We start from the raw sequence: 21,402 nt of genomic DNA, 5'->3' as shown, positions 1-21,402 counted from the left end.
TCAAAGTTTTGTGAATGAATCAATGAAAAATTATATGCAATAATGCTGCAATTAGTTTAAAGAATTTTCTTAGTGGATAATGTTTATAAAACAAATCTTGAACATAAACTGCCTTCTCATTTGATTTGAGTGATTAATGATTAATTCATGCAAATAAATTTTTGCCAAGCCTGGTTTAAGATGACATCTTTGACTAATGTCTTTCTCTTTTATAAATGAATCTAGAAAACTGTTAAATAGGACGTTATATTCTCACATTACATACAATGGGGCAACTAATAGCAAAGAAAACATATTCATCAACACTTTTGGAATGTAATAGCTCAGTGTTTGAATTTCAGAGAAGAGCCTAATGTGGTGAAATGTGCTGAAAGATTAGTGAACAAATTATGTATCCAGAGAACCCAAAAGCAACTAATCAAGCTACCAAAATGACCCCAAAAATGTGTTTTGGGATCAGATTATCAATCAAACTAACAAAACACAATTAGATTTATATAGCAACACATTTACTCAGCTTTAGGAAATACACAGAACAGGGAAAACAGCACCATGAAAAAAGCAACATCACAGGGGCTTATGTTAGATACAGCTTATGATGTCCTTTAACAGGAATACATTTTAGTCATGAGGTTCATGTGGACTAATGTGAGCGTGGGCCCTATCATCATAGGAAAGTCAACAGATCCAGAGACCATCAGCTTAAATATCTTTTTAGTTACGTCACTCTTGTGAGGATAAATGATTCACTCCAGAAATTCAAAGTAATAAAATAAATAATTCTCACTGCCATGTACAATTGGTGAGGGAACTTCTTGGATAAATAATCAGTACATAGAAATCAAAGCAGTAACTCATCTACCATCGGGGCTGATATTTCTAAAAGTTTGATTAAGGGTCAAACACTTAGGCTTTTGGAAGGATTTGCAGTTCAGATGTTAGTCTTTCCTTCTACAGGCAAAGAAGTCTACCAATACGTCTGAAAGAAGACTTTGTATATTAAGTGAATGAGGAAAAATGTGATAACTTACATAGAGTGGATAAAATTAATTTTTGGACCACAAATTGAAAAAAAGAAAAAAAAGGCTTGACTATAAGTTGGGTTCCCTGGCCCCATCTAAATGCCATTGCAATTTTCCTGTCTTAAAATTTTTGCTCAGCATTACCATTCCTGTCACTGCCTGAAAAGGATAGTGCCTATTTTGCTTATAATCATGCTTCCCTTTATACTTTACTATTATTGGTGAATATTTAAAATTTATCAAACAGAATAAGTGAAATTTAGTGGGATTAATACAGTGAAAGTTCTTCATTTAAGCAAGATCTAAGATTAGGGAAATTAATTTGTTCAAAGATGCACAGTAACCTTTGCTCTGATTTAAACTTAGGTTTATCCAAAACTAAAATCACTATTCTGTCCCTTAAACTCACAAATTTCAAAATAACCTTTGGACTACAATACTAAGTGACTAGCTAGCTGCATGTATGATTTATAGATTTTCTTCTAGCCAATTAATATACTTATCTTTTATTCTAATACCTAGTCGTAAATAAACTGGTAATGTCATGAATGATAAAGCTCCATGGACTCCATCCTCCATATGGTCATGAGAAACTTTAACTCCGGCATTTCGAAGTCGTGAGACATATATAAGTCCATCATCTCTTAGGATATCATGTTGACAGGTGACAACATAAGTTAATGGCAAATTTTGTAACTGGGAATCATTGGTTGCCAAAGGTGATAACCTATTATCCAAAAGTATTGAAAACGAAGTGTTAAGTCTCCCCAAAACTGGTTCAGTATATACATGCTGCTTTCTGTATTTCTCAGGAAGGAAGGTACTCCAGTTAACCAACTTGAACAGATGTCCTGATCCATGAGGCATGTGTTGGTTTTTTCTCATTGCCTGGGTCAGTGCTTTATCGTTGGTCAAATAGAGGCATCCGAGTTCAATTGCCATGTTCCTTGATAGAACTGGTCCATGCTCATATTCTTGGTGAGATGGCATAGAGATATCAACTAGCTGTAAACCAGGGTAAATTAAAGCTTGTGCCTTAAATTTATTTTTGAATTCTGGATCATTTTGTATCTGAAAAAATGTATAATAAAGTATGAATGAGTCAAAGGCTTCCAAACTGCAAGAGGGGGAGGCTTTACTCCAATAATCATATCAGCAGTTATGATGTAAATAATTATAAAAATGATATAGTACCTAATGTTTATTTTGACAGTATTTGTACTTTAAGGGCATTGAAATGTGTCATCCTACTTTTCATCAGTAATGATTCACACATACCTACACACACATGTTTATTCACATATGACCACCAAATAAAAATACAGTTACCAGATTCCTAGGGAAGATGACAAGCTCTCTGTATTAAATCATTTTTGAACTAAAGTAATGTTAGTAAGGAGAAAGAATGAGTATAATAGTAAAATACCAATGCCCAAACTCACATATTAACTAGACTCAACAGGAACTGAGCCAAGTTAAAGGAAGTATTCCTAATATACAACTCACCTTCTGGAGAAAATAGTGTAATATGATGGGAAATATAACAGTAATAGCAGTTTATGAAAATGCGAAGGGCAAGAAAAGACATGGAGCGTTGTAGCTGGAGCTTCTCTTTCTTACTAGAGATAAGAGGCATCCTAAGATCTAAGGTACGGGGTGAAAAGAGCCGCCATACATTTCCCTTTCGTCTTCTTTTACACTTCCACTCTACAGGAGAAAACCTTTGATTAAATCCCTGAGGAGCAATTCCCTGAGCCGCAGACCAACATCTGCAACAGTGACATCTGGACAAGTCAATATACCTGCTGCCACTCCTTGATTACTCCCCAGTGCCCTCAGACAGGCTAAACCAACTGGATCACCTCACAGACTGGGTGGAAGAAACAGCAGTCACCACATAAACAAAAAGAGGCAGAGAGAATCAACCAGTACCTTCTCAGGCTAGCAGCAGAAGTGATCCCACAAGATGAGTTAGCAGATCCTGCTAGTTGTAAAGGTATGTATCCCTCTGCTTATGATACATTTGCTCCATAAAAAATGGTTTGGGGGGTAAGAATTTTCTATTGGACTGAGTTCATTTTTCAAATATAATAATTAATTGGGCAGTTATTATTTAACTGCACACAACAAGGGTTTTAATGTAGGCCATTTTTCTTTTTTATTACAATAGTGATTCCCCCATGTAAGCATGACATATGGCCCGAACGGTATCTGCTGACACTCTCCTTGATTGAAAACATGAACTCCAGTAATCCCAAGTACTTGGCAGACTTTATGCTTTACCCAAGGAGAACGACAAATCCCTTGTCATGTTAAATAGTAGCTCCTAGACACTCTTCTATTTTTCTCAAAATTGGTGGCAAAATAAGAGCCTTATTTAACATGATATTTTGTTTCTCCCCATGCCTCTAAAACCACTTCTGTCTAAAGATAAAATTATGTAAAAGGACAGAAGAGGTTTGTTTTTGGTTTGTTTTTGCCATTGAACAGTTTGAAATATAAGGCCAATAAAAATATTCTAACAAATAAAATTATTCTTTTCTGTTAGAATTACAGCATGTGTGTATGTGTTATAAACACATATAATACATAAAACATACCTGTTGAACCACTCCTGCTGCCAGTGTACCCCCAGAACTATCACCTGAAATACAGATTCGGGTGGGATCCACTCCATATTCTGCAAGAGTTTTATCCTCTAGAAAGAATTTGACCACAGAAATGACATCTTCATAGGGAGTAGGAAACTGATATTGAGGAGCTAGTCTGTAGCTTCAGGGAAAAAAAAAAAGAAAGAGAGAGAGAGAAAGAAAGCAACAAAGCACATATGATTAAACTTCAGTTGCATATATCCAACTATCTCTCAATTTAACCAGCAGGTCCAGAGAACAAAATTGGCCTTACTTTGAATCTTTAATTTCACCAATCATACCTGGACTTACTACTAACATATCTTTTTAAAATAAAAAATAGATTCTGGTGTAAAGTTTTTTAAATACTGGGTTCTATGGGGAGATGCAAAAGATAAGGATTATGTCTTCATCTTCGTAAAACTGTATGTAAATTTGTCAGCAAAAGTGCAATCAGTTGGGGAGATGCACTGTAGCATTTATCAGGTTCTCAATGTAGTCAGTGACAGATATTTTCACAACTATTGTTGGGAGTGCACAAGAAATTTTAAAAGCAGCAAATCTGAGAGCAAATGACTTGTAGGTTTCTTATATTAGAAATTTATTTAGGTAAAAATTCCATAAGATAGCATGTCCTGTTTTATATCATAACCTGAATGAATACATAAAGATGAGTTTACATACGACCTGAAAACAATTCAAAAGAGAAGCTTTGAAACAAATATTTTAAGTATAGTAAGTGATATTGCTTAACAGCTGTAAAGTCATTTGTAAAGCAAATTATTACAGCATCCATTGATGTGTATAATATGTATATACCTCTATATTTTTTCTTCTAATGTGGGAGCACACTATTGGGTTGTCTTATTTTTTATTTCTACCTATACTAGTAATCTCACTATCCATAAGAATTGGTGAATTAATAAGGTCAAAACTAACCATTAAATGCTGGCCAGATGGCCCTTGCAATTCTGTCATATTATAATCTGTATCTAAAATATCTGAAATATAGTATAACTAAACAAAATACTATATCAAAATGTAACTGTTACTTTAAATGTTCTTCAGAGTAGAAAAAAACAACAAATACTATAAGTAACTGATGGAATTCTTAAACTAGGTACAGCACATATCACCATTTAAAAAGTATATTTAAAATAACAAAGTGGTATGTTAGGTTAAAAATATTATAGAGGGAAAGGGAGAACATCCTAATTATTATGAATTAGAAATATCTCTGAAAACACACAGTCTTCTGGTTGCTCTACGGTAGAAACAACGGGGAGGACAGCACTTAGTTCCACCTGTGTGTTCTGTTTACTCCTCTTAGGTTCTCACCAGGAAATTCCACTAATGTTCTTGCTTCAGCTTTGGGCTAGGAGTCTCTGAGTACGTTTCTGTACTACATAACTGATAGGAGAAGTGGGAAAAAAATCTTCATCCTGCGGATGAAGTACAGAGAACCCCTGAATAGGTCAGAAAGTACTGGCCATTTGTTAGCCATTCTGGTATACTGATGGAAATTTGGGCAGAAATCATGAGCAAGTAAGTTCTTTCATTTTGAGAATGACTTAAAATTCTTAGATGGTCCCAACATTTGCAGCTGATGTTCCTCCAATTAAGAACAGCTATATATTCATAGCATGTAATAACCTACAATGAGAAAGAATCTGAAAAGGAATGTATATATCTATGTATAACTGAACCACTTTGCTGTACCCCTGAAACTAACACAATATTATAAATTGACTATAGTTCAATTTTTTTTAAAAGTATCTATCAAATTAATCTTTTATTACCAGCTCAAACAAAACTCAACATCCCAAATGTGTAACAGGTAACTGAGCACCTAGGCTCTCCTAGAATTACCACAGCTATGTTTCCAAAGATGTTCTGTGATGCCTCTCAGAGGTCTCTATAATGACTGAGGTTAAAGAGAAGCTAGGCCCCTTTGAGGAGGAGTGAATAATATGATACGAATAAAAGATGCTAATGTCAAAAATCCCAAACTCTAGAATCCCAGTCCTCTGGGAGGCTTGGGCACCTTCTTTGGAAATCAGACTTCTGTGTTACAAGGGCAAGAATCATAATACGAAAAATACAAAAGGTCATTCTCTTACTCCACTCCCACAACAACAGCATCAAGTTTGTTTGCCGTCAATCTGTTCAGGAGGTCCAATGGTGACTGCCCTGAAATGAAAAAGTTAATATCAAAGTGTACCTTATGAATAAAGAGCAATGGAAAACCACTTACAGGTGTGAAATGTAATACACCTGAAATAAGAATTGAGAGACGAATAGGGTATAAAGTGGAACCACGTAGGAAAATAGGAATACAGGTGTCAGTACTTAGGTACTACACTAGGGATTTCTTTGTAAACAGGTGGCAGAGGTTACCAAAGAATTTAGTTATGTCATATGACCAGATTTGCATACAACAAAAGGGCAGAAAAAGGCTGACATAGACAAGGAAATGGTGGTGAACAAGCAAAGAAAAAGCCATAGAAGTGTCGACTGAAATAAAAATCACACAGTGTTGAGAGTTGTGGGCTAAGTTTTATTTGGGGCAAAATGAGGACTACAGCCAAGGAGACAGCATCCCAGAAAGCTCTGAGAAACTGTTTCAAAGAGGCAGGAGGAAAACTCTGTATTATACATGATTTCAGTGAAGAGGGGGACGTGCAGTCAAGCACACGTTTAGGCAGAGGCTTGCTGCTAGTCATGAGGAGCAGACGTCACCATTAATGATTTTAGTGCTTTTCTAGATATGAGGAGACGCAAGAATTGGGGTCATTAAATCTTCTAAAAATATCTAGCCATCTGAAGTCCTGTTCAGCCAGTTTTCCCATAGCACAGAACACCTCCTTCCTGACCTCCACTCTGTACTCCTTTCAGGGAGTGCTGGAGATCAGGCGCCGCAGCTGCTGGTGATTTAATCCAAGTAGAGTTAGATGGCAAGTGCCAGCGTGATCCAATCCTTGTAGAGGCAGATGGCACGTGCCAATTTTTAGTAAGCAGAAGGAAATCTAATGGCAAATAATTTTGTTAAATGTGGACAGAAAGAAAAAAATGTTTAGAAAGGTAGACAGAACTGGTAATTAAATGCAGATGCTGAGAGACATTTACTGTATTTACTGATAGAACACACATGAGGAGCATTTGCTTTCCTTGTTTTGTTGAAGTTGTTATTGTTTATTTGGGTTTCTTTTTTTCTCAAACTGTTGGAAGGTAGATGGGATAAGTTGTATTTGGTCATGTTAAACTTGAATTATCTGTGGTTCCTCCAGATGTACTGGCATATGCTGCATTTGTATATATTGATCTGTAATTTAGGACTATTGCTATAGCTGGAAATACAGCTTTGGAAGTCAGCAGCAGAGTGTTGTGGGGGATGGGTAAGGTTGAAAAGTATAAGGGACTAAATAAAAGAGCATGCAGAGTCAAAAACTAAAGAAAGGAAAACTGTGAAACATGAACACTTATAAAGTGTAAAGACAGACCTGTTTTTCTGTGTTTGTATTGTTTTGCTGTAAAGAGGGAAAAACACAGGAAGGTGAGAGGGAGAGGCAAAAGAAAGTTGAAAGAAATTTGTTTCAAAGAAATCAAGGGAACAGAGAGTTTCAGTGAAGCAGAGGGAAGTGGTCATTTTCCAGTTACAGAGTTTAAAGAATTATTCAAAATGGGAAAAGATTTCACTGTGTATAAAAATGAGCCTGAGAAAGAGGACTACCTAGAGAGAGTGATTTGGAACAAGGAAGATCAAGGCTGAAAAAGTTGTAACATGTTTAGGTGTCAATAGAGAGGGCACATTTGTAGATAGATGAATGAATGAGAAATAATGACAGAACCAAACCATAGGAGTAAATACGGTCGCAGGCAAAGCAGAGATTGAACTCTGCCATAAGACAAAAATGCATTTTTCTAGGACATATTAGAAAGAAGTAAAATTAAGGATTAAAATAGTGTTAAGGATTTTTAAGGACGCACGAGGCAGGCGAGGGGTGGCGGCCGGGCTGTGTGGGGGAGGAGTGAAGTGGTGCTGAATTATGGACAGACATCCTTGGTAGCTGAGGAAGGATGAGCTGAGAGACTTGAAAGAGCTCTGAAGGTTTGAAAGTGTCATTGACGTGAAGGAGAGAAACTACACACAAACAAGGAACAGCGTCTTCCAGCCACCTTGAGAGTAGGATAGGACTGCTCTCCAGTGGTGTGAGGGTTAAGCCTGTGGATCTTGTTGACAGGCTTAGGTTTGGCTACTCGTTCCACCACTTACTAATATAGGACTTTGAACAAGTTACTGAACCATTCTGCATCTACCTTTTTATCCTTAAAATTGTGATAATAACACCCATCCTAAGAATGTGCTTACCTATCAAAATGAAAGGCGACCACTCAGCTGACTATAGTGGCATTTGTGGTTGTTTTGAAACGTTAACAGATCATGGAGTCAAAATTCTGGATATAATGATTTGAGCTATAGGTTCTTTGAGGAAAGGAGTCCTCATTTGCTTCTTACATCATCTGAGTACCTATAATATCCCTTGTACTCGGTGCTTTGTGGTGAGTCAATAATATGAAGTCTAAAGTCAATTGTGTATATGTGTATGTGAGTGTGTGTGTATGTTTGAATGTGTGTGTGTGAATGTATGTAAGTGTGTAAGTATCTTAGCTACACCATTGCATTTCTTAGAATGATCTCCAAAATAACACGGGAACAGACTTTAAGGGAGGAGCTGATAGTTCTATTTTATTTTTTCATTTTAAGTTCGAACTTATGCATTGGATTCTAAGCCTCAACATGGTAAGTATTGATGCCTCACTGTCTGCAATATGAACATGTATATGGAACTTAGAAGCTGCAAATAATATCACTTCTAATTCAACATTTAAATCATCTTATTCACTTCTGTTTTTCTGAACCTAAATTCAGGTCATTTGGTAATTTTAAACTTAACTTTTAAGTTTACTACTTGAACCTCCCATTTTATTTACACTGTCAATGTAACTTTATTTGATAATAAGACTTTTTAAAAATCAAAAATCTCACCTAATATTTTTATGATTTATTTAAATAAATATTTATGTATGAATCATACATATTTATCTCAAATAAATAATCTATCTCTCTGCTAAGATACATACACATACTTAAGAAACATAAATACCAACATTCTACCAATTATATATACTATATTTTAACATAAATACATATAATATGCAATACACACAAACACATATACACATGAACATTTGCTTATATAAAATGCACTTACTACAGCTTCCCAAAACAAAGGCACCACCATGGATAAAAATTACAGCTGGCCTCTGTCTTTCTGACTTCCTCTTTGGCAAGTACAGACGTACTGGAATATCAGTAAAGGTTGTATCCATCACTGTAACGTTTTCATCTGAAATTGGCTGTGTGTAGTCCAGTTTTACTAATGTGGAAAACAATTTTTCATATCCCATAAGACCTATATTTTCGAATAACATAGCCTGTCCAAACAAAACAAAAAAATTAAAAATTAAACATTTCAATTTTTAGTAACATCAAATGCATATAAATATGCAACCAAAAAGAATAAATAATATAATGACAATCTAGATGTCTTTCTGTACATCCTAACATAGATATTATTCCTGCTTCTAAATAAACCTCAAGTATTCAGTGTTTTAAAATAAGAAAAATCTTATTTAAATGGCATCAATTTCCTGGCAGCTTATTTTACATTGGTCTTCTTATTTCTTAATTGTAAACTTTTATGTGAAAAAGTATCTAATAAGGTTCTATACTTCTTTATATGCATATTCTCTATTTCATTTTGTTTTATTGGTCATTCAATTTATTTAAAATTTCAGAAAGCATATAGTTATCACATTACTAATAAAGCTTTTCCCATTTTTTGAACTACAAATATGTTCCTTTTTTGTTAAAAACACTTGGGGAAAAAACCCATTATTTTAAAATTTTGTGCCATTGAAATAAAGCTCTCTTCAGTATTTTTGGTAAGTTTTCTAAAATCTTTGTAACATTTCACTGAATGGTTCACAGTAAAGGAATCTTGAAATCTTGTGAGGGAAAGGAACATTCTAAAAAATTTATTATTATAGCCATCTGAGGTTGCTAAAATTTTACAAGGTTTTACAAAATTTTAAAATTTTACAATATAACCCATATGCTTTAATGATGAGTATACAGAGACCTGGAAAGTAGAAGTTACTGACCAAAGTTAGACAGCGAGCAGTTGGGAAGATGTAAACCCATTTTTCTTGGCTAATGTTGCAGGTACTACATATGCTCCTCTACATATAATTAATTACTAAATTATGTTTTTTAAAACAACATATAAGAAATAGAAGGAAAGCAAGGTTATTAAGAGCTAGCACAATCAGAAAAGGTTCTGTGATAGGAAGAGCTGGGCTTTAAACTTAAAAAATGACAGTTACATAGGGAATAATGAATGAATGATAAGTGACATGCTGATTGACATGGTACAGCCTCAAAGCAGCCATTTTGACACATAAACACTGTTAAGTAGCTTTAAGGTACCATTAAGATTTTAACTAAAGGGGGCAGGGAAATAGCTCAGTGGTAGGGTGCATGCTTAGCATACATGTGGTCCTGGGTCCAATCCCCAGTACTTCCATTAAAAAAAAACTTCAACTAAAAACACACATACATAGGAAAAAATTATGTATCTTTATAGAAATATCAACTTAAAACACACATATATAAAGCATTTGTATGCAAAATTTGTAAAGCACATAGCCACATCCAACCCCTAAAATACACTTATCTTTGAACCTTGAAAATAAGCTCAATCAGAGAGAGAATATAAAATTCTGGGCTGTAGATATCTGTTGCCTTTAGAAGCTAAGCAGACATGAAAACTCTTCTTTCGGTAACAGTTTCCTAGTTTACTTTAGGGAAATATCACCTCTCATTAGTTGAAATCTTTGATTGGCAAGTTGATCAAGGGAACAATCACTCATTAGTCAAGATATAAGTAAATTTAAGGTAGACTTAGTGTACTCTCCCTGGAAATTGATTCTTAAACAGAGACAAAAAGAATGGGAACAGTTAGCGATGAATTATCACCACAGTGGTATTCTGCAGAGATTTATTCTTGGATTCTGACTCCTCTGGTGCTGCTGACTTCACTGAAGATTAGAATTTCGATTTTCTCCCAAATCTATGAGCTTCCAACATCTTACAAAAATTTCTCATTTGATTATTATTATTATCATAGTGATTATTAGCATTTCTTTAAATTAGCCATAGTCACATACCTTTCTTTTGTTTACCTACTACTAAAACAAAACAAAGCAAAAAACAACTCCACATGTTACAGTTAGGTCTGGGAAAAGACTGAGACTTAGACAGAGGCTCAGTTGTAGACAGAGGAGAGCCATTTTGCACATTACTGAGTAATAAAAGATTATCATTTCAAAAGAAAAGTGCTCTTATGTTTTATCTAGGATATTGCTGCCAATAGGTTAAAACATTATCAAAAAGAACTGTCATTCAAAATGTCTTATTTTACAAATAATGTAGCATCTTTTCATATACTTGTTGGCATCTATATGTCTTCAGAAAAACATCTATTTAGGCCCCTTGCCCATTTGCCCATTTTTAAATTGAGTTGTTTGTTTCTTTGCTACTGAGTTGTGTGAATTCGTTATATATTGTGGATATTAACCCCTTAGTAGATAAATGGTTTGCAAATATTGTTTCCCATCCCGTAGACTGCCTTTTCATTTTTATTTTCTTGTTTCTTTTGCTGAGCCAAAGCTTTTTAGTTTGATATAGTCCCAATTGTCTATTTTTGCTTTTGTTGCTTGTGCTTTTTGTGGCATTTCCAAAAAGTCATCACCAAGGCCAATGTCAAGGAAATTTTACCTTATGTTTTCTTCTAGGAGTTTTTCTGGTTTCAGGTCTTACATAAATATAATAAATCTCTGATCTACTTTGAGTTGACTTTTGTGTACAGTATAATATAGGGGTCTAGTTTCATTCTTTCATATACAACTATCCAGTTTTCCCAATACCATTTATTGAAGGGACTGTCCTTTTCCCACTGTGTATTTGGCACTCATGTAAAAATTGGTATACCATATATGCTTGGGATTATTTTTAGGCTTTCTATTTTGTTCCATTGGTCTATCTGTCTGTTTTTATGCCAATACCATACTGTTTTGCTTCTGATAGCTTTGTAATATAATTTGAAACCAGGGTGTGTGATGCCTGCAGCTCTATTCTTTTTCAAGATTCCTTTGGCTATTCAGGATCTTTTGTGGTTCCTTATGAATTTTAGAAATGTTTGTTCTATTTCCATGAAAAATTTCATTGGAATTTTGATAGTGATTGCATCGAGTCAATATATTGCTTTAAATAATATGGGCAATTTGAAAATATTGTTTTTTTCCAATCCATTAACACAGGGTATCTTTCCATTTATTTTTGCTTTCAATTTCTTTCATCAGTGTTTTATGGTTTTCAGTATAAAAAATTCTAACTGATGTGTCACAGACAAATTCTCTGGAGAAATTTGAGGATATTTTGACCTGAATAAAAATAAAAATGCAAATATCCAAATTTGTGGTATGTACCTAAATAACTGCTTAGAGGGAAATTTATAAAATTATCATATTAGAAATTAAGAAAGGTCTCAAATCAATATTTAAAGCTTCCATCTTAAACTAAAAGAGAAGAGCAAAAAAAGAAAATGCTAAGAAAGCATAACAGAAGAAATAATAATCAGATCAGAACTCAGTAAAATTAAAACAAGATAAAAATAGAGGAAAAATTGACACAAAAGTCCATTCTTTACAAAAAGTATACATACTGACCAAGAAAAAAGAGAAGATCCAAATTACCAATATAAAGATTGAAGGAAGGGATATTACTGTAGACTCTATAAACATTAAAAAGATAACAGAGGAATACTAAAAAAAAATTGTATGTCCATAAATTCTATCATTTAGATGAAATCTACAAATTTCTTAAAGGACACAATCTTCCACAAATTACTCAAAAATAGATGAATTGTCTATATCTACTTAAAAAATTGAATTTGCAATTGAAAAATTTCAAAAAAAAGAAAACTTGAAGCCCAATTTGTTACACTAGCAAATTATACTAAACATTAAGAAAAAATTATACCAATTTTATGAAATAGTTACCAGAAAATAAAACACAAGAGAATACTTCACAATTCATTTTATTGTGCTGAGATTATCCTGTTACCAAAATAGGAAAAATATTACAAGAAAAGAAAGCTGTCGACCAATATAGAAGCAAAAATCCTTAACAAAATACTAAATCAAATTCAATGATACAAAAAGGTAATGCATTATTGTCAATTGAGTGTTGTCCACAGGATGCAAGATTAGTAAAATATTTGAAAATCAATGTAATTCATGATACTGAGAAAGAAAAATTATGTGTTCATCTTAATAGATCCAGAAAAAGAATTTGGCTTAACTCGATGCTTTTCCATGATAAAAATTATCTGCAAACTGAGAATAAAAAGAAACTTTATTAATCTGATAAAAGGCAGCTACAAAAAGATTAAAATGTCATTTTTAATGGTGAAAGACTGAATGCTTTCTCCTAAAAGCAGGAAAAGGCATGAATGTCTGCTCTCTATTCAACATAATTCTGGAAGTCCCAGTTAATATAATAAATCAGGGGAAGAGAAAGTCACACAGATTGGAAAGAAAAGAGTAACAGTCTTTGTTTCCAACATGATTATCTAAGTAGAAAACGTTATGGCATTTACAGAAAAACCCTCATGAAACAAATAAGTAAGCTCTGCCCCAGAATAAAGGATATAGAGTCAATATATTTTTTAAAAAATTATTTCAAGTATAGCAATGAACAAATGAAACCAAAATTTTAAGAGTACCAATTAAAACAGCACCAAAAATTGAAATACTTAGTTATAAATATAACAAAATATATTCAGTATTTGTGTGCTGAATACTATAAAACACTGATGGAAGAAATCAAAGACTTAATTAAATTGAGAAATATATGTAAACTGATCAGAAGACTTAATTTTGTTAAAATGTCATTTCTTTTGAAATTGGTTTATAGTCAATCTAATATCAGGCAAAAATCTCATCATAATTTTTAGTCACTGCTAAGTCTTATTATAGTCACAGCATTTAAACTTTTATATGGAATGGTAGATTACTTATAATAGCCAAAGCAATTCTGATCATGAAGAACAAGATTGGAAGACGCATACAAGTCTGGTTTCAAGACTTACTAAGAAGCTATAGTAGTCAATACAGTGTAGTATTGGTGAAATGCTGGACTCACAGATCAAGGGTAGAGAACAGAGTCAGTTCAGAAATAAACCAATAAAAACATGACCAATTTATTTTTGACATATATATAAAGCAATTCAATGAAGAAAAGTAAGTGTTTCAATAAATGGTGAGGGAACAGTTGGACATACTTGTGGAAGAAAATGTACTTTGACCAGTTCCTCACACCTTATACAGAAATTAATTTAAATGGATCCAATGTCTAAATGTAAAATGTAAAATGTAAAACTTTCCAGAAGACAACATAGGAGAAAATCTTTGTGATCTTAGGTTAGGTTAAAAGTTCTTAGATACAGTATCAAAACATAATCTAAAAGTTTTATTTAAAAAAAAAGATAAATTGGATTTCAGCTAAATGTAAAAGTTTTTGCTGTGTAACTTAAGACAAGGAAAAGAGAAGCCACACACTATATTTGCAAATCAAGTATCTGCTAAATGACTTGTATTCTGAATAGGAAGAACTCTGAATAGTCAACAACAGCAAAACAGGGAACAAAGAACCAATTTTTTCAAAAGGAGAAAAGATCTCAGCACACGTATTACCACCAGAAAAAAAAACATGGAGGAGCAAGTAAGTAGGTGAAAAGATACTCAACATTTGTAGTCATTAAGGAAATGCAAATGTATACCACAATGAGATAGTTCTACACACTTATTAGAATGTTTTTTAAAGAAAAACTGAAAATACTGTGTTGGTAAGGACACAGAACAACTAAAACTTTCATATATTGCTGGTATGATGCAAAATGATATAGCTTCTTTGGAAAACAATTCGGCAGTTTTCTAGAAAGTTAAATATATGCTTATAATATGACCCAACACATCTAGTTCTAGGTATTTATCCAAAAGAAATTGAATTTTTATTTACACAAAGCCTATAAATGAATTAGTTAGCAGATTTATTATGGTTATCAGGAGTTTAGGATGGGGAAGTGTCTACCAAAAAGTGTGGCAAAAGGTGATTTTGAGGGGTTATGTTTCCGTATCTTGATTATAGTGATGGTTACGTGAATCTATACCTATGTTAAACTTCATAGAACTGTATAACCATAAGAATGAAGTTTACTGTATGCAAAGTTAAAGTTAAATTTAAAATTTGGTACAATGATAAAAACATTGAAGTCTGAATCTAGACTATCTAGGTTTGATTCCCAATTCTACAAATTATTAACTGTGTGTCTTTGGTTTACTTATTCCCTGTGCCTCATTTTTCTCATCTATAAAATGAGGGTAATAATAGTGATGTCTTCAAAGTGCAGTTGTAAATGTTAAAAAATACTTTAAAGGAAATTAAAGTAGGCAGGGTGCATTATAAGTGTTCAATAAGCTTTACCTTTTTTCATTATTAGTATATATAGAAAATGTTCTTCAATATTTTCTTTGCTGGTTGAAGATAATCATAGTGAAGATCATTTCAATTTAGTAAATAAATCATTTTAAAATTAACTTTTGTAGAATTTTAGCCCCTCATCTCTCATAGCTCCTATCACGGAGTAGTTGCTGACTAACACTCTATTGAATGAAAACCAGCTGCTGTCTTAGACTATGTGCCACTCTGGAACACTTGCCCTCCTATTCTCATAGTAATGCTGCAATGTGTTTATAGACTTCTCACTTTTCAGTTGAAGAAACTGAGCCACAGAAGGGTTAAGTAGTTTCTGTAAGATCTGACTGGCTTTTAAAGTGCATGCTATTTCTTCTAGTTTATGCTGTCAGTAACATGAATTTCTCCACACCATTTTATCAAAAACTGTGTTTACTTTCATGACATACATTTAAAAAGTCACTCATTGTAAAATGACTGTAACTCAGTAAAAAAAAAGTTTAAAAAAATCCCTCATGACAGTAACAAAATGATTATCACTTGAACACGTAGAAACTGATCGATTATTAGCATAATTTGCATATATATAATCCATATATAAGCAAATAGGTAAAGTGCAGCATTTTAATTCTATTTTGCATTTGATAAAGTAGAAGTTGAGTTCTACAGTTGCATTTTTTCAGAATGTACTAACATTGATGAAGCAGAGTGAAAAATAAGCATTTGTTACTCTGAATTTCAAGGATATTTACTATGGCATCAAAATGAATTAAATGCTTAGGAATAAATAAAACCAAGTAGGTGAAAGATCTATAAAACTACAAGCCATTCATGAAAGAAACTGAAGAAGATACAAATAAATGGAAAGAGTTCTCACGGTCATGGATTAGAAGAATTAATGTTGTTAAAATGCCATCCTATCCAAATCATCTATAGATTCAGTGCAACCCCTATCAAAAGTCCAGTGGTTTTTGCACAGAAAAGGAGAAGAAACATCCTAAAATTTGTGTGAAACCACAAACACCCCTAATAGCCAAATCAATCTAAAGAACAAAGAAAAAAATCTGTAGGCATCACAATTCCCAGGTTCAAACTTTATTACAAAGATATAGTAACAAATCAGTATGATACCGGCAAAATATAGAGGCATAGACCAATGGAACCAAACCAAGGGCTCAGAAATAATCCCACTCATAAATGTTCAACATGCATTTGATAAGCGAGCCAAGAGATGCAATGGGAAAGAATAGTCCCTTCAATAAATTGTGCTGGAGTAGGAGAGGGTATAGCTCAAATGGTAGAGTGCATGTTTAGCATGCATGAAGTCCTAGGTTCAATCCCCAGTATGTCCTCTAAAAATAAATAAACCTAATTACCCCCCCAAATAAAACAAAATTAAATAATTAAATTATACAATAATAATTAAAAAAGAAGCCACAATGAACATGCCAATATGTGGTTCCTTGTGCACCTGTGGAAGAGTTTATCCTAGGTATATACTATAAACAAATAAACAAACAAATAAATAAACAAATGGTGCTGGGAAAACTGGATAATTACCTTCAGAAGAATGAAATAACACAGCAGTTCCTCTGTAGGGCTGCACTTGCTTTTTTTTTGCTCATCTACAGTCCAGTGAATGAAAATGTAAAGCACTGACAATAAAAGGAAAAACTAGGGGCAAGCAGTGATTTGGCAAACATTGGACTTTGGGCAGGAGATAACCTGGATGTCTAGTTTGACAGATCTGTCATCTCTTCTGGGTAGCACACTAGGCAGCCACTTACCATACACTGTGCATTGCCCTCTATTCTCTGATCATTTATTGCCTGTTGATGTATTCTCCCTAAAACTTTCTACTGTCCATATCATCCATAAGGCCTCCAGATAGCAGCAGGTTCTGACAGGAGAGCATGATATTTTCAGTGAGGTAGATCTTTGTTCAAATTCTGGCATTGTCACAGAAAAAAATTCTAAAATTCAGTGATTTAGGATTGAAGACAGAAGCAGTGGTTTTCTAAGTATGATCTTGGAATTCTTGTGAGTCTCTGAGACATAGTCAGGGAGTATGCATAATACTGTGACACTTCCTGCCTCCTTTTTTCACTCTAATTCCCTCATGAGTATGCACTGGAGTTTTCCAGAGGCTACAGGACAAATGATATTGCAACAGATTAAATGCAAAAGCAGATAAGAGAATCCAGCTATCTTTCATAAAGTGAGACATAAAAGAGATTTGCAAAAATGGAAAACTGCCACGATCTTATTTATGTTAACTTTTAATAGGTTTATCATCATCATTAAGTGAATTATTTTCTAATGAGGTCAGTATCTAATGCAGTAAATATTAATAAATATAGTCCACATAGAAAAGCTCTTTGAGGTCTCAATAATTTAAAGAGTATAAAGAGTTCCTGAGACCCAAAAGTTTGAAAATCATCAAGAAAGAGAAAGGCATTAAAACTGTGTAGGTACTGAGGAATTTCCAGTCAAGATGGTTTAGTAGTAGGACCACAAACTCTTCTCCTCTCATAATCACAACAAAACTACAGGTGACTGCTAAATGTATTGATAATTACCTTAAATGTAAATGAATTAAATGCTCCAACCAAAAGACATAAACTGGTGATACAAAAACAAGACCCATATATTTGCTGTCTCCATGGGACCCACTTCAGAGCTAGGGACACATATAGACTGAAAGTGAGGGGATGAAGAGACAAAGAAGGACATTACATGATGCTCAAGGGATCAATCCAAGAAGATGTAACAACTGTAAATATATATGCACCCAGTATAGCAGCAGCTCAATGTATAAGGCAACTATTAACAGACATAAAAGGAGAAATTGACAATAACACAATAATAGTGGGGGATCTTAACACTTCGCTTACATCAATGGACAGATCATCCACAGAGAAAATCAGTAAGGCAATAAAGGCCTTAAATGAGCCATTGGAACAGATGGTTTTAATTGATATTTATAGAACATTCTATCAAAAAGCAGCAGAATACATACTCTTCTCAAAGGCACATGGAACATTCTCCTGGATAGACCACATGCTGGCCCACAAAGCAAGTCTCAGTAAATTTAAGAAAATTGAAATCATATCAAGTGTCTTTTCTGACCACAATGTTATGAGATTAGAAATCAACTACAAGAAAAAACTGCAAAAACCACAAACATGTAGAGGCTAAACAATGTGCCACTAAACAATCAATGGATCACCAAAGAAATCAAAAAGGAAACCAAAAAATACTTAGAGATAAATGAAAAAGAAAACACAATGATCCAAAACCTCTGGGACACTGCAAAAGCAGCTCTAACAGGGAAGTTTACAACAATACAAGCTTACCTCAGGAAACAATCTCGAACAAGCACCCTAACCCTATACTAAAGCAATTAGAGAAAGAACAAACAAAACTCAAAGTTCGTAGAAGAAATCAGATTAGGGCAAAAATAAATGAAATAGAGACTAAAAAATAATTTTAAAAAGATCAATGAAACTAAAAGCTGGTTCTTTGAAAAAATAAACAAAGTTGATAAACCTTTAGCCAGACTCATCAAGAAAAAAGGGAGAGGGCCCAAATTAATAAAATCAGAAGTGAAAAAGGAGAAGTTACAATTGACACCACAGAAATACAAGGGATCATAAGAGGCTACTATGAACAACTACATGCCAACAAAAAGGACAACCTAAATGTAAGGCTGGATACTATAAAACTCCTAGAGGAAAACATAGGCAGAACACACTTTGACATAAATTGCAGCAATATTTTTTTTGAACCAACTCCTCAAGTAATAGAAACTAAAGCAAAAATAAACAAATAGGACCTAATTAATCTTAAAAGAGTTTGCACAGCTAAGAATACCATCAACAAAACAAAAAGACAGAACGTGACAAAATATTTGTGAATGATGTGACTGACAAGGGACTAATTTCCAAAGTATACAAACAGCTTATACAGCTTAATATCAAACAAACAAACAAACAAACAAACAAACAAACAAGCAAGCAAGCAACCAAAAAGTGAGCAGAAGACCTAAATAGACATTTCTTCAAAAAAGACATCCAGATGGCCAACAGGCACATTAAAAAGATGCTCGATTTTGCTAATTATTAGAGCAATGCAAATAAACTACAATGAGGTTATCACCTCTTACCAGCCAGGATGACCATCATTAAAAAGTCTATAAATAATAAATGCTGGAGAGAGTGTGGAGAAAAAGAAACCCTACTACACTGTTGATAGGAATGTAAATTGGGGCAGCCACTATGGAGAACACTATGGAGGTTCCTTAAAAAACTAAAAATAGACTTATCATATGATCCAGCAATCTTACTCCTGGGTATACACCCAGAGAAAACTGTAATTCAAAAAGACACATGCACCCCAATGTTCATAGCAGCACTATTTACAATAGCCAAAACATGGAAGCAACCTAAATGTCCATTCACAAATGACTGGATAAAGAAGATGTGTGTATGTGTATACACATACACACACACACACACACACACACACACATACAAAATGGAATATTACTCAGCCAAAAAAAGAATGAAATAATGCCATTTGCAGCAATATGGATAGACCTAGAGATTATCACATTAAGCGAAATGAGTCAGACAGAGAAAGATATATATATATGATCTCAATTATATGTGGAATCTAGAAAAAAATACAAATTTTATTTACAAACCTGAAATAGTCTCTCAGATACAGAAAACAAACTGGTTACCAGAGGGGAAAGTGGGGCAGGGGAGAGATAGATTAGGAGTTTGGGATTAACAGATATATGTTACTATATATAAACTAGATAAACAAAAAGGATTTACTGTATAGCAGAGGGAACAATATTCAATTTCTTATAATAACATATATTGGAAAAGAATCTGAAAAGAAAAAATACATATGTATATGTATAACAGAATCCCTTTGCTGTACACCTGAAACTAACACTGTAAATCGACTACTCTTCAATAAAATATAAGAATGAAAAAAAGGTTAAATGAGAACATGAACATCAAAAGTGCTTGCTGTAGTGGCACAAACAAGCATCTACTTAATTTTAACTGTAATAACAATACAATAAAAATAGTTTACTATTTTTAAAATATAGGTGCTAAATATACATCAAAATATAAAAATATAATCAATATACATTTGTAAGTTTTAAGAGAATGTATGAGACTAGGTTTTCTCAGAATGTCAAATATAAGTTATTTAAAAATCCTCCAAATTTTCCACTTAAACAATACCATTCCTTTTATTCTTGTCACAACATAATTTGTATTTATCTTATCAGCAAAAATTTTATTTCCCCCTACTTTATGCAGATTCAAATAGGTTTCATGATGATTTATTAATTTAAACAGTTAAAAATATTTGTCTGATTTACCCTAAAAGAAAATAAAAAAATCTTTCAAAATGCTAATTGAAAGAAAGTTTACATGTACTTGTAACAAGGCATCCCAATTCCCTGGAAAAAAAAATTACCGTAAGTGAAGTTGTTTTTACAACAGCATCCACGATCCTTACTTTCCACGGTTCATCAACATTTTCTGGTATTGGTACATAAATAAAATAAGCAAAGAGAATACAAGTCAGTCCAAAGCACAGAGTTTTGTACCCCATGATATTCTTTTTACAACCTCTGTATAGTGATGATTTAATGGCACCCAATATATATTGAAATGCTAAGTAGTAGGACAAAGGTAGATGACAAACTCAAATAATAGGGCCATTTTAGCAATACTGACCTTTCAGTTCCAAGATTAACAGTGACTGTAGCAACTAGTTCAACAACTACACACTCTATCTGAAATACAATTCAGCATATATCTCATCAGATATGCTGACAGAATAGCAGATGATTTAAAATGCTGGTAGAAGTTCTTTCACCCTGTGACACTTGTCATTATCTCAGCACAATAAATTTTATTAGGAGTCTAAGCAGAGCACGAGACAAACCATGGAGTCTGTTTCTCACATCAGTATTTTGCAAATATTAGTGTGAAGAGGCTAAAAAAAAAAAAAAAACAAAACCCTGTCAGGTAATAGTTAATCAGCCTCAAGCCTAATGCCT

At 33.5% G+C, this 21,402-nt stretch overlaps 1 protein-coding gene across 1 annotated transcript; it reads right to left on the bottom strand.

Moving 5' to 3' along the window:
* Positions 1–1,490: 1,490 nt before the first annotated feature.
* Positions 1,491–21,034, bottom strand: AADACL2 (arylacetamide deacetylase like 2). The gene is made up of 5 exons (XM_010986711.3): positions 20,814–21,034; positions 8,926–9,148; positions 5,773–5,842; positions 3,623–3,794; positions 1,491–2,093 (listed from the first exon to the last, which is right to left on the bottom strand). The coding sequence occupies exons 1-5, from the start codon at positions 20,949–20,951 to the stop codon at positions 1,491–1,493; spliced, it is 1,206 nt and encodes a 401-aa protein (XP_010985013.1). The 5' UTR covers positions 20,952–21,034.
* Positions 21,035–21,402: the final 368 nt, after the last annotated feature.

The sequence above is a fragment of the Camelus dromedarius genome, chromosome 2 (assembly GCF_036321535.1).
Source record: "Camelus dromedarius isolate mCamDro1 chromosome 2, mCamDro1.pat, whole genome shotgun sequence".
Classification (NCBI taxonomy): domain Eukaryota; kingdom Metazoa; phylum Chordata; class Mammalia; order Artiodactyla; family Camelidae; genus Camelus; species Camelus dromedarius.
Note: the sequence above shows the minus strand (reverse complement) of the source record. Positions and strands in the feature narration are given on the sequence as shown.